Source organism: Athene cunicularia, assembly GCF_003259725.1.
Source record: "Athene cunicularia isolate RWA chromosome 26 unlocalized genomic scaffold, athCun1 chr26_part1, whole genome shotgun sequence".
In the NCBI taxonomy this organism is placed as follows: domain Eukaryota; kingdom Metazoa; phylum Chordata; class Aves; order Strigiformes; family Strigidae; genus Athene; species Athene cunicularia.
The window spans coordinates 1,311,128-1,325,488 of NW_020799136.1; the positions used below are offsets into that span (position 1 = coordinate 1,311,128).

Consider the following 14,361-nt stretch of genomic DNA (forward strand, 5'->3'; position numbering starts at 1 on the left):
TTTTTTTGGGGGGTGGGGGGTGGGAAGACAAACGGAAAATCAAGGCGTCGCGTTTGAGAGGAGCGAAATTGCATTTATATCTTGTGTTCTGGTGGATCTGTTAATCTTTTTGGAAAAGAAAACATGACGTCGCCAGCAAAATTCAAAAAGGATAAGGAGATCATAGCTGAATATGACACTCAAGTTAAAGGTAGGAATGGTTTTATTTTCGTCTGTTTTGCCATTGCAGTCCTGACTTGCGGTTGTAGGAGTTTGCGGTAGATGTTTGGGTGGGGAAGGGGAAAATCATTTGCAGATTGCCTGGAATTTGCAGGGCTTTTTCGTAATACAATGCTGGATCGGGTTTGCAATGCTTTTTATTCCTCCCCGTGGGGTAGGTTTCTACTATGTCATTGCCGTTTTAAGGTATCATGATAAGGGCTTTTTTTTTTACGAAATATAACAAATCTTTGAGTTCTGAGAGATCCATATTTTTTCTGTCTGCTGTTCTGAAATAATGGCTTTGCATTTGAAATATGAGACCCACTTAATTGCTTTTTAATCCCCTTCCTATCATGGGAATCTTTAAAAAAAAAAAATCTGTGCAGTGTCAGAAGAGCATATTTCCACTGGTAGTAATGGGGACTGTGCCAAGGGTCCCTGCAAAGCTGTTTGTGCTAGAAAGTTCCATTATTCAGGATTTTGCTCTTGGTGAGTCCATAATATTACTGCCTGGTTTTCCTTACTGTGCTCTTGAGTGTAACACCTTAAGGTTGCAGTGTGTGTGTGTGAATGCACACATATGTATGCATGCATATATAAATGAATAAAACTACCGCATTAGTGTTACTCCCATCATCGTAAGGAAGGCGATGAAGAGTCAGAAGCATATTTGCAATGATCGTGCAAGTCTGCAGAATTCAGTTGGCTAAAAAAAAAAAAAAAAAAAGAAGATGGTGAAATGTCTATTTAGCTGCTTATTTTTGCCAAGTTTTTATTGAAAAAAAAATAACTGTGGCTCGTGTATGGCTTGATATATTGCTGTTGGGAAGTTATGAGATTTAGTGATTTATCTAATCGGTTAAAACTTGCTTGGTATGCTCAGAGCATGCAGGAAAGATGGCCTTCGGGCAGGGTTGATTGAGTTAAATCAATGCGATTTAAAAAAAAAAAAGTGATTTAAATCGGAGTAGGAAACCTAGATTAAAACTGACAATTAAAATATTGTTTTGTAATTATGTACTTAACTATTTTTCCCGCTGGGCGGGCTGCTCACTGGTTACAAATCATTAAAACATGTTGTCCTACAAGACCCATGTCCTATGCTGACCCTACTACTCTGTACCTAGAAGTGGGGTTCACATTTATGCTTAAAATGCTTACCCGAGCAAATACAAAGCTGGGCAAGGGGTTATTTTGATTATTTTTTAAATTTGGGGGTTCTTAAAAATGGAGAAGAGCGTGTTTCTTTTTTACTAGTTTAGTTTCTATTCCCGTTTTCTAGCTGTCTTTGGAAGTGGGAATTGAAGTCAATGTAGAATTAGAGGCTTCTGTGTTCTTTCATTACTTACCCCATCTGTGTGTGATAGATACAAGCTTGTAGTCACAATATTTGTGAACTGGATGCAATAATAAGAAACGAGGCTTTAGAATTGGTAAAGCGCATCTTCTCAAGTTTTTCATGAGTTGGAAAATAAGAAACGAGGCTTTAGAATTGGTAAAGCGCATCTTCTCAAGTTTTTCATGAGTTGGCAATGAGCCTTCCCTGTGTGCGGAGGCCGTTGCTGCCAAAACTCAGTTCATCTCTGAAGGTGCTTATGCAGAGACCTGTCAATAGCCTGTAAATGTCATCTCTAAAGTGAATTGATTTTTTTGCTTTTTGCCTTATAAAATCTTCCTATCTTAAATGTGTGAGGTTAAGCAGACCAGAACTGTGTAATTTCCTTCCTGAATTAGTGGCGAGGGCAGCTCTGGGTTTGTCTCGGGTTGTTCATCCCTCCCGCAGTTCAGCTTTCCCCGTGCTGGGGACTCCAGAAGTGGCTGATGGGAGGTGTTAGTCCATCCTCCGCTCTTCCCTTGAGAGGGAGGTGTAGGTGGGCCAAACAGCTCAAAACCACACCCGACAGGATGGTCACAATTCCCTCTCCCATCACCTCATTTAGTTCGGAGTACAGGGGGGAGCTTCAACCTTTCACAAGCTGCTTTGACGATGGGGATTGTCGCCCTGCTTTTAGGTATTACGTTTGGGGGGAGACTTCAAAGTTACACGCTCCCCTTAAAATTTGGTGAAACTTGCTTTACATCTCATAGACCCCTTCTGAGTCAGCTGGTGACTGCCTCTGTAGGAAAGCTCCCGTGAGCTGTGAGACCTCTTGCCTCTCTAATTCCAGAGAAGTGCTGGTCTCTTTACCACAGCGGGAGGATGAGGTGGTACTAAAGACACACTTAAATCCCAAAGTGTGGTTCTGCCTAATCCTTAAACATACCGTGGTCCTTAGATAAAATTGTTGGTGTCCTGGTCAAATTCTGGCTTTCACTGTGGGAACGGTGTAGATATGGGGGTAACTCTGATGATGAGTTGTTGGGTTATCTCTTCCCTTGGGAAATGATGCCATGAAGCAGTTGCTGTGGGAGTGAGATGAATCAGGTGTTGGCGTGCTACATAAATTGTAAGGTTTCATCTGTTTCTGACATGAGAAAACTCTGGTATTTTTTTACTGGCATTTAGAAACTTATTGCATTTTTTTTTTTCTTATGCTCCACTCTGGCTGTGCGTTGGAAACTGTTTAGAGGCTTCATTTAAAACCATTAATCCTCAAACACGTACTTAAGCACTTGAAATTATTACCTACGGAACGAGCTTTGTTTAAAAATTTATTAGTATTTAGTTGTTAATGAAAAACTGTTTAAGGAATTTGGTTAATAGATCATCGTTATGCAGAATTTTTGATTTTCTGTTGCTGAATGCAGTCGGTAATTTTGCTGTGTAGGGGTGATGGGGTGTAACTTTTTCTTCTCCTGTTACCATAAGCTGTAGGTGTTTGTTGTCTTCTTCCAAGAGCCAGTTCTTGGACTCTTTTGGGTTGGAGTTGGTGCTTCCCGTCGTTTGTGCGTGCAGGGGTGATCAGCATTAGGATGAAATGAATTTCTGAGGATGAAGGCCATTTACACATCAAGCTTATTGTCAGGGGACGTGGAGGGAGTGATGTTTCTTCCCAGTTCCTTGGGCAGTGTGGTTGGGGCCACGCTTTGCAGTCTGTAGGTGCTGGTGCAGCACGTCCATCCACGGAGGATGCTGGAACCGGGCTGGCTACAGCCCTGAGGTCTGAGCTCCCTCCCAACCTGAATTGGCCAGCGATCCCATGGCCTCTAGTATCCGGAGGGTCTCGCTGTCTCCTGCAGAGGTGTCCAGACAGGGTGGCTTTCCTCAGCCGCTGCACTGACCTTGAGACTTTTGCCTTCAGATGACGCAAGCGGAGCCTGCCTTGTGTTCGGCTGCTTGGCTGTGCCGTCTGCTCTCGACGGTTGCACGCTGTTGGCGAGGAGAGGAGAGGTTGCCAGTGTTCGTGGGCTCGTCTTGTGAGACTTGTCGAGAGTGCCTCTGTCTTTGAGGAAACTCTGAAATGGCTGCGTGTCACGCGTAGGAGTTCTCCTGACAAGATGACATGGGGTCGGCAGGAGAGGGAAGTGCCGCTTTGATACGTTTCTGTACCATGTGCTCACAAAGATTGCGAGTTCTGTGAAGCTGGAAAGTGAGATTCTGTGGTCTCCATATGGAGCCTTTGATATCTCAAGCTCATCCCCTTGTCTGGATTGTCTCTCCCAATTCCTTTGTGCAAGTTGCGGTAAAGCGGGGATAATTAATTTATGCTGTGCAGTGTGTTCCATGTGAGGTTTGGATGCTGCCTATCTGTGCCTGACCAAGGACTGTCAGACTGTTTCTTTGGTTTAATGTACCAAACCGGAGTGTACATTTGCTGAGGAAAGAAAACCCAGTGATTTATCTCTTAATTCTTCTTTTCTTTCTCCTCATGTCCCACGAGAGCCTTATATTTAATTAGTTTGTATAAAGCTTCAGTAAATAGCTTCATGGTTTGGGCAACAGAAATTTAATACTGAATTTTTTTTTTACACAGCCAGGGTTCATAAGCTGCTCCTGTCTTTGAGTAGCAGAGGTTAAAACGCATCTCTTGCAGATCTTGCAGCACAGTCCAAAAAGTGCTAGGAATATGAAAAATAGATGAGGTAATTTATAGCAGGAAGGAGCACAGCACTGAGGTGGTGGTGTGGTTATTTATCTGAGTGAGTCTTGAACTAAGATGCCTGATAAGAACTTAAGGCAAGCCTCCTGGCTGCCATCAGATTCAGGCTGCTATAATCTCTAAAACTTTTTTTTTTTTTTTTCATCTCCTCAAAATTGTTGATAATTTCAGAGTAGTGCCTTTTTCCTCTCTGGGTTGAACAACTGATCTGATTGGGATCTCTTGCCTTAAATGCTGCTTAAAAACGCCTTAGATGCTGCATACAGATCCCATTTGTATGGGGCATCAACTGAGCACCTGGAGTGATGGTCGGCAGCTTTTAATGCTGGTAAACTCTTAGGAGTGTGAAAGATTACGAAAGTAGCTGTGACTGGGTCAGTGGCTGTAATTTGGGGGCTAGAAAGGAAGTGTGATGTTCTTGGTGGTGATTTGAAACAGAACTGGCATTTCTTTCAACCGTTGAAAGTTTTCTTGTTAACGCTGCACACGGCAGCGCTTGGCGAGAAAGAAGATATTTGTAGAACTCTCTAGATTTTTACGGCCGTGACTTGTGATCGCTAATGAATTTTGTTGCTAAACCTGTGCAACACGGGCATTTTCAGTTCTGTTGACGTTATGTACGTACGATGATTTCTCTTTTGTGTTCAGGTCACCCAGCTGGTCTCTGCAGATCCCAGCACCACGTACGTGCTTTCAGGAGTTACGCCTGAGCCACTTCTTTGGCAACGCCTATTTCATACACCGTGTAAATAGACTTTTCAGCCACACGCCCTGATGTGATTGAGCGGAATAGTTTTGAATTTTGAGATTTTGAGTTTGTACGTATTGGATTACCATTTACATTTAAAATGTAAAACTACCTTTTAAGGGGTTTTTACAGTTAATCATTGTGCGTGTAAGTGATTCCATTTGCTTGCAACAATGACTCGCTCCAAACTCCGGCTATGGAATTGCTGTAGAATCATCTGTTTTTCTGCACTTCTTGATAGTGCTAATCCCCTTGAGTTTTGGAGCTGGATTGGGCCAACGAAGCAGCCTGCTGCCAGAAAGGGGGAAGGGGCTGTTGGGAGACCGGTTTGATGTTACAGCAATAGTTTGTACTTCTTTTTGTCTTATGTGCAATTCCTTCTAATGGATTATTAACAAGGACGGGAAGAGGTGAAGGAATGCAGAGTCTTCCTCCTTTCCTCTGCATCTCCAAAATCCCTCTGTTGCAGATTCATCAAGTATTGCAAGGCTAGAGACCAAAGCTGACCAAAAGACTCAGTCCACTTAAGTGTTTCGCTTTCTTCCAAAAGCAGAAGGAATTGCCAGTGTAACTCCAGTAGAGTTTCTATAAAAAGTTTGCTAGCAATAGCCAGTTTTCCCTAACTCCCAACTAGGGGAGCCCCACGACATTTTTCCTTAGCTCTACATGATTTCCTTTAGTGGTAAGGGTATACATGATATCTTTTCCCTTTTCTGTTACTTAAAAGGCTTGATTTTTCTTTTTTTTTGGTTTGATTTTAATGCTTATTAATTTTTGCCCATTTTGGGAATTTACTTGGAAGAACCTATTTGCCTGGTCAATTTTTTCAGCTGTCTTTATGAAGAGTGAAAAAAATCTAAACCTTTGTTGAGATGGAAAGTATGTTTAAACACATGTTCTTTTTGAATAGCTTTTGCTATGCCATGCACAGTTGATATTCATTACTTAAGACTTTATTTAGTTCAATTTTGTATGACTTTTGCAGATTTCATGCTTGCTCTTTGAGAATTTCTACAACATCATGGGAGTCCTGCTCTCTGAATATTGCCAGTGTTTTGTAGGTGATGGAAGCAAATGCAGAGTTATGGTTTGATTTGCTGAGGGATGAAAATGTGTGGGAGAAAACGGGAGAAAGGGTCTTGACTTCACAGTAATTCCATCCTTAGAGACCATTCTTCATTTCTACTTGCTCTTTCTCCTTTTCTTTCAAAATAGAAGTATTGCAAAAGACAAAACAGGACCTTCTTTTTGTGAAATCTCTAGGTAGTGGTCAGTGAAACTCTTGAGGTGAGTGTTTAAAGTCAGAAAATGTGTGGATATAGAATAACTGTGTCAAGGAAGCCCAGCTGCTATTTTTTCCAAGTAGACACTGCAAATGGATTTGAACCGTTTAAAATACTAATTTTTTTCCATCAGAGTAACTATTTGTTGTTGTTAAACTCTAAAGCTTTTGACCCGGTAATTTTTCAGTGTTGATACAGTGAGAGTTAATTGTAGCTTGGAAAAAAAGTAAGGAGCTGGGAATTAAAAAAAAAATAAAAATCAGTTCTTCTGCAATTCTGAATGTAAAAGAATCGTGTGTTTACAAGAGGTAGAGTTATTTGGGAGTGCTGCTGGCACTCTGGAGCAGCGTGGGCACGGTGTCAGGACGGCAGCGTGCGGCGAGCCTGGGTAAGAGTCACCGACGGGACGCGCGCGTCGGGGGAAACCAGCCCAGCGATTGCTGTTCTCTGACCGAGCGAGGCAGCAGAAATGGAAGCAGGTATAAATGTCAACGTGAGCTGTGCCTGGGTGTAAATTGCAGCTGATGTGCCTGGCACCGCCGTGCGGTTTAATGTGGTGTGTGCCCTGTTGTATGCCGCAGCATGCTGCGCGGGACAGTGCAGTGAAGCCGTGGCGTAAACCACAAGCAGCAGATTCTCAAAACATCCATAGGGTTCCCCCCTCTCCTTTAATGAGTGCTTTTTCTCCAGTATTTTCTCTCAAAGTGTTGCTAAATGGGGTGCAAAAATTCTTAGGTCTTTAAGTGTTTCTAGCGTTCAGCAGCAACAACTTTTGCTTCGCGTTTCTGTCTGTGAAATCGGGTGAATTGGGCCGGGGTTGCTGCCTTGTCCTATGGCACATAAACAGCTCCTGGCTTTTTGACTCTTGAGAAGGAGCCAAATAAACAGATTAACTCTAAACCAAGAGCGGATTTTAATCAACAGTCGTGAAGTGCTGTGGCGGGGGTAATTCGGTCAGTCCTACTAATTTTGAAGTCGGTGTTTTTTATCGTAGGACTTTCCAGGAAGAGCCTTTTGGCTTCCCTCCTTCTACGTAGAGAAGGGTTTTTCATTTGGTTTTGTACTGTCGTTGGACAATGGTTTTCATGCGGAGAGTAAGACATAGAGCTATGCAGTTTGTAGATGGGGAGGGCTTGCAAATTGAACCTACTTAAAATAACAACAGTTGTTGCCTGGGAATTAGTCCCTGACTCTTTCTTTGGACAGCAGTCCAGTCCCAGTGCAGGGGCATACTCCGATGGTCCTGAGGAACGGCGGTTTGTTCCCGACAGACCTGTAGCTGCCAGAATTGCTGAACTGCTTGCTCTGAATAAGTGGATCGATTGTTTTCTAAACCAAAGATCCTGAGCCTCAGTCAATCAAAACAGTTCTGTGTCATTGGCGGGTTTTCGTAAGGCGAACAGTAACAGGCTAATGAATGTGGGTTTTTTGCCGTAGCTTTTATTTGCTACCTGAAAAGGGAGAGGATAATTAGCAGCACAAACTAGTGCTTATTCTACAAATGGGATTGTTTAGAAAGATGGTTTTTTTCTATTTGCTTTGGTTTTTAGCCTCTGCATGGCGTGCCCATGGCACGAGGGAAGGCTGAAAAGCTGCGTTTGTTCAGCTGCCGGCCACATCATCGTTGATCCCTACGGTTAAAGCAGAGTAGAAGGCTTTAAGCTGTTGCTATAACACGTGAAGGTTCCCCCCTGCCCTGGCATTTGCAGCTTGAGACTCGGTAACGATGGATGGGGTGCCGTTCTGTTTCTTTTTTCTCACCCCCCCAAAAAAAAAACAACCTTCCCATCCATCCTATTCCACCACTTCCAGAAATAGCGAGGATGGTGCTGCAGACAGTGTGGCAAGTGCTGATTTTCTACTCACCAGCCCGTTCAGTGTTACTCAGAGTGCGTCTGCATATTGCAATTAAAAAAATACGATATGGTCTGCTGCTGGTGGTGGCTTAGTGGTGAGAAATCAAGGGGAAAACCCAGTTAGTGGTGGTAAGTCCTTCACAGCGATTGCTCTTTGCTGATTTAGCGATCTGAACGTAATGAGGTAGGGAGCGTCGTTTCCCTGTGACAACCGTTATATTTAGGCATTAATTGATCCTCTTGTTCCCCTTCTCAGCAGGGAGGGAATGATCTATGCAGGGCGGGAGGAAATGAAACTGATGGCCAATTTCAAGGAACTTTCTGAGCCAACGGCATGTTATCTGTACGATTATGCATTTATTTGGGGAATATTTAAGATGCCTGTTGGATGGGGTTTAAATATAGTGGGATTAAATTACTCTTGTCTGTTTGAGGATGCTCTTACTCGTTAGCACTTAATTTGTGAAGTTAGGTGTAATGGGAAATTTTGCAAAATCCTTTTTCTTCATGCAGGTTAACACTGGAACAGTGCTCTTGCTATTCTACTGCTAGGAGTATCCGATATCTAAACCACATTTGATGTGATGTTCTCGCTTTTGGGGGGGGGGGGGGAAAAGAGGAATTATTCACATGTTTCATTGGTACTGTTTGTTATTAAAATACGAAGAAATTTTACATAGGGACGGGGTTATAGGTCCAAGAAACTTCCACTCAGCTACTAGATGTAGTTCCTCAACTTGGGCAGCCCTGTGGCATCCACAAACAGAGGGTGGCTGTCGTGTGCTCGCTGGCACACGGCAGTTCTTCCTCTATCCCAGTTCATCTGGGAAGGGTTGTCTGAAGTGTTTTACTTGGAAATCACAACTAGGATGAGTTAACTTCTCCTCAGGCTACTGATGGCACTATAAATAACCATCCAGGCAGTTTTGCTCAATGAACAGAAATGAAGCTTTCTAGAAAACTCATGCTCCTCCACCTTCTTGGAAACCCACAGCGGTACCATCTGCCCGTAAAGCAGAATTTGGACACGCAGCACAAGGCAGAGGGAGGTTTGCTAGGATGCTGACCTGCCTGCCCTCGGAAGGGGTTGCTTTCCTGATCGGGGCACTTGGCAAATCCAGGGGCAGGGTTCTCGGATATGTGTATTTATGTTATTCTTCTGTCATCAGTGGTTATAAATTCAGCTGGCCTATTACAGGTGTGTTTTTATTAAAGAGTCCTGTCTGCTGAACGTGAGGTGCTTTGAAAGCTCAGGACAGAAAACGTGTAAATAAGAAGCAACTATTATTATTGTGGAAAAAAAACCCACTCTCCATTTTTGTTAATATGTGCAGTGGATATATTAATGACCAGTAATGACAAACCTTTGTGTACTAAGGATTTTATGGACTGTGGAGGTACAGAGCTCTGAGCTGGCCCACGGAGGATATTCCCCTGCATTCGATAACCAGTTATTCAGAAATTTAATAAATGGATATCTCTGTGAAGTGGTTTTGGAGAGGAGCCTGGTTTTGCTTTGGTCTCTTTAATGAAAGTAACTCTTCCCTAACTTTTCTATGTTCTCTCCATCTGTTGAAGAAGGAGGCCTGGTTCATCCCATTCACCCTTTAAAAAAACCCAAACAGTAAACCACCAGTATTTGCGCTGCAGAGCAGGCTGCTTGTACCCGGCTGTGTCCCAGCTCAACGGGGCGGACTCCAGCGCTGCAGAAAGATGCTGAAAAATGAACAAAAGACTCTGCCAAGTAAACGACTTAAAAGTGTGCAGCTGGAAAAGGGAGGGGGAAAGGGTTTCTGTGCTGTATGGAGGGAGGAACAAATGCAGCACTACAAAGGTCACAGGATACAGTAATGATGTTTGGATGGAAACTTAACTTGCCATGAATGAAATTGCGCTCTTGTGTTTTCCCCCTGGAGCCGAATGTCTAAAAACTCTGGATACTTCTTGTTCTGTTTCTTTTTTTTTTTTTCTTCCTCTTCTTTTTTTGGCTCTGTGAGCTTCCATGAGTTATGCTATAGAAATGAAGAAAAAAAAAAAAAAGAAAACTGGAGAACGCACAGCACCCACACACATGCTAGGAGATGCTTAAATACACCATTGGGTTTATCAGAACTGTGACATTATTAGTTTATGGTTACTCTAGTAGAGCTGTTCGCAAGTCAGAGTTTTGTGTGTGTAAGATTTCTCAGCAGGGAACTTCCCACGTCACCAAAGATGTCAGCACTGCTGGCCAAGGTTGTTGGATAAACCCAGAACTTGGGCTCAGCACCCCTTGGAGCCGACTCTCGGACCCCTTGAGTATCGATTTGATTTCCTGTGTGGTTGAAGTCTTGTTACTGATTGCTAAGTTGCCTCTTCTCTCTCCACGTGCTCTTACCCCATCCAGATTGTCTGTATTTTCTCTGAGGTTGGTTTGATCTTTTATCAGTCCATATGCTGTTGTTACCTTCCATTATATGCTTAATTTCTGCCTGCAATGATAAATTACCCAAAAGTGTAAGAGAAAGCCTTTTATTTAGCCCAGCTGTCTAATGATGAACACATTCGTATGCATTGTCTTCATGCTTAAGGAATTAATCTTCACTTAGGCTTTAAATTATTTCCCCCATCTCCATCAGAATGAACTTGACAGAAGATAGCTGGGAAGGGCTCCTTGCATCCATTCCTTTCTGCCTTTCACTCTTTCTCCCCAGAAATCGGGACTAAAAATGCCCCCCAAGTTCAGGTAGTAGGTTCATTTCAGATTTAAAACAAGGGAACAAATTCTGGCACTGGCCTGTCTGGGAAATCCCTATAGATAGGAGTCGTCTTTTATGTCTTGAAAGCAGTGACAGCTGTTGTCAGCAAATGGGAAAGCGTTCTGTTTTGGTTTGGTTGGTTTGTTTTGGTTTTTTTTTTTTGTTTGTTTTATTTTGTTCTGAAACTTCAAGTTATTTTCTGGTTAGCATACTCAAACAGTTGGTTATTCTAGGTATGATTATTTCTAAATTTGCTTGACTGTTACTGATTAATTTCTAGCTCAAGCTGGAGGAGCACCCGTGGTAGGAGCGTCACAGTGCTCCAGTCCTGGAGAAGAGGAGCCTCCGTCGGGGTTTTGGGAAGGAGCTTGAGGCCTCCAGACCCACACATACGGAGTGGACGAGTATGTAGGTCGTTTTACTGCTGCTGGAGGTTTCTTCAGAAAGCAGCATCTGTAACTTGTGAAGTTCCATAATAAATACTTGCCGTAAGCTGCAAGAGCAGCTATAATTTTCTCCCTACTCTCTTACCTTTTCCAGCTTCACTCGTATCAGTGGTTTTATGATTTGGCTTCATGCAAAGAGTTTTCATTCATGCCCCACCCTCTAGCAAACCCAGAGCAGCGTGGCCAGCTGCTGTGGTTGGGATGAAAGCCCCGCTAATTTGCTGTTACCTTTAGTTTAAGGATTCTGGATCTCGTGAAAGGTTTGCTGTTGTCCTTGCTCTAACAAGTTATTTATATGTTGACTGTTTAAACACATTTATCAGTTCTAACAGATCGATGCCTCTCCTTTCAAGAAGGAGGTTGCTTTGAGATCTTACATGGGAAGGTGCATGCAGAGGATGACAGCTGCATGTATCTATAGGAAGGAGTAAGTTGGGTTGTTTTTTTTTGTTTTGTTTTGTTTTGTTTTTTTTTTCTTTTAAAGCGAGCAGCATTCAACCAACCTTGCTTGGGCTGTCTGTCCTGAGAAGGTTGTGCTCTGCTTCTAGAACTACTTTGAATCTTTGACAGCGATAGTAAGAATAAACTCAGCTCTCTGTGCTAAGGGCTCTCTGGTGTACAAGGAAAACAGGTTCCTTTTCTTCCCTTGCCTCTCCTTTTTCTTTTTCTTTTTTTTTTTTTCCTTCTAGTTGCGTGCCTCTCTTAAAGCTTATTTTGTTAACAAAGATCCCCCAGAAGCTTCACTACGCATGCTTTTAGCTTATGTCAGTAATATTAAAATTTGTTGACCATTAACTTTTTAGAGCACAGGTGTTCTCATTTCTTTTCCATAGAGTGGTTTTTATCAGATATGTGGAAAGCTCTTATTTTTTAATCGCTCAATGTATGAAGAGTTTATTTGCTTGGGAAAGGTGAGTTTGTTTTTAAGTAGCCCAAACAAAATGCCTGTTCTTTTCAATATGCTAAAGAGCTATTCAGCTGTATCATAAATCTTACAGTTCGTATTTTATTACTACATCACTTTAAAAAGTCCTCTTTCACTTAACATCTTAACACTGCTTAGGTTTCAGTCTTGCAGTCACCCCTTGCCTATCAGTGAAAGCGAGGATGTTTATACAACATACATAATATTTATAATTGAGAACTCTTGCATCTTTGATATATGAAAAACCCCCAACAGGCAGCTCAGAAGGATGGTTGTCTTTTGTAGAATTCTCTCAAATTTCCTGTGGTATATTTTAAGCTTTATAGATGCTATTCCTTAGCTACTTTGAAGTTAAATAAAGCAAATTATTTCTGAGTATAACTGTGGGTATAACTATGTGTATTTATAACGTGTGTGTAATAACAATTTGCTCTTTTCTCTTCAAAATTCCATCCATTTTCCTTTCAAATAACTTTACATGGTTTATGATCATTGAAAAAACATCCACTCTAAATCAGCCTTTTTACTGGTATGAGGGTGTTGGAGCTTTGTGGGTGCTGTTTTCCCCCTGGGTGAGGAGAGGCATCCTCCTGCGTTTGGTGCCGTTCATCCAGATCCAGTTTTGAGGAGCATGTGTTCTTTGGGTGGCTGAATTAGGTCTTTCAGCAGATCTTGAACGCAATGGCATTCAACTGTGCCAAGTAGACTGAAAGCAGGTAAAGAGGTTAAAGGGTAATGAATTACTCGAAATGACCCAAATCAAGGTCTCCAGTGAGATTTATGGGATTCAGTTAGAAACGTGTTGAGAGAACGTTGAACTTTTTCTGTTTTGGTCTGGCAATGCAGCCTGCGTGGCTGGAAAGGATGTGCCTCTTCTTTTTAAGAAAAGTTACTTGGACAGAGGAGATAATTGCATAGTACTTTTACTTTTTTATTTTTTGTTCGTGTTTGGTTTTTTGGAAGTGGCGGCATGGTAAATCCATTGTTTTGAATGAGATGGCTGTCGAGTCAAGAGACGCTCGCTGGTCTGATCGGAGACAGGGAGTGGGGGAATGCAGCTCACTGCTCAGATAAAACTCAGTGGAGTTTCCTTTGAAGAACAGTCAGAAACAATTCCATGAATGAGTCAGAGTTGATGCAGCTTGAATTGGATTGTCAGGTAGCTGAAATGTGTCTCTAGGTATCCCCTCTTTTGACTCCTTTCTCCCTTCTCTTTTCTTCCTCCCTGACTTTTGCCAGTGGGAAATGGTTTGGGTAATAAGTAGGAAATAAACACTCCCCTGAAATTTCCTAACACAAATAAACAGGTTTGCTATTTTTAAGTGCCAGGTTTTTTTATGATTCTTCCAAAGTTCTTTTTGCTCCACTGGGATTGAGTCTTGAATGAATGTTTTCTTTAAGATTTATTTTTAGGAGTTAAAGACTTATGTGAACTTTAGTGCTGGCAAAGCTACTAGATTGCCAGTCCTAGACGTCAAATTTATATTTTAAAATTTTTTAAATCTTCAAGCTGCCAAGAAGAGAGACCAGTTGAGAATATTGAAAGAGATGCTCATTTTGCTGCGGCTTGTACCGGGGTTTTGTTGACACTTTCCTACGTGTGTGAGAAACACTTAGTGTTGAAGCAAACCTTCGCCGTTCCCACTGAAGTTGAACTTCAGAGCTTTGTGAAGATTTTCAGTTTAAATAGGGGAAAGTTTGGGAACGTTAAATATTTCTCTTGGTGGCCGAGCAAGCAGGAAACGCTTGTCACTGCAGACTATTTGGGGGCTGATTCCCAGTCCTTTTGTTGTTTATAAAGTGCTCTGGTGCCTTGGCGTGGACTCGCTCAGTCCTAGGGGATGGGTTTTTTTGTGTTTGTGGTCAAGAGGGGTTGTGCCAGAGCAAACAGAAGAGCTCCTGCGCTGCAGGGACCTTCTCCTTGGGTTTAAGGCACGGTGCTGGGAACTGCCTCTCACTTTGCCCTATTTATTTTGTCCAGCAAGAGGAGGGTCAGGGAGGCTGCTGCGGGGTCTGCTCTTGTCAAAAGCTGCATTTTTAGGAAGCTTTCTCAATGCTCCCAAATGCTGTTAATCCAGATGAAGGTGTTAATGTGCTGCTTTTTTTTTTTTTTTTTTTTTTTAA

General features: G+C 42.4%; 1 protein-coding gene across 3 annotated transcripts in view; it reads left to right on the forward strand.

Moving 5' to 3' along the window:
* The first annotated feature begins 19 nt into the window (after nt 1-19).
* The window catches only part of SRGAP2 (SLIT-ROBO Rho GTPase activating protein 2), a 111,140-nt gene continuing 96,798 nt past the window's right edge, over nt 20-14,361 (forward strand). For all 3 annotated transcript variants that reach the window (XM_026864219.1, XM_026864221.1, XM_026864222.1), the window contains exon 1: nt 20-190. In XM_026864219.1, coding sequence (XP_026720020.1) covers nt 124-190 — 67 coding nt within the window. In that variant the 5' untranslated portion in view covers nt 20-123. The remainder of the gene's footprint in view (nt 191-14,361) is intronic.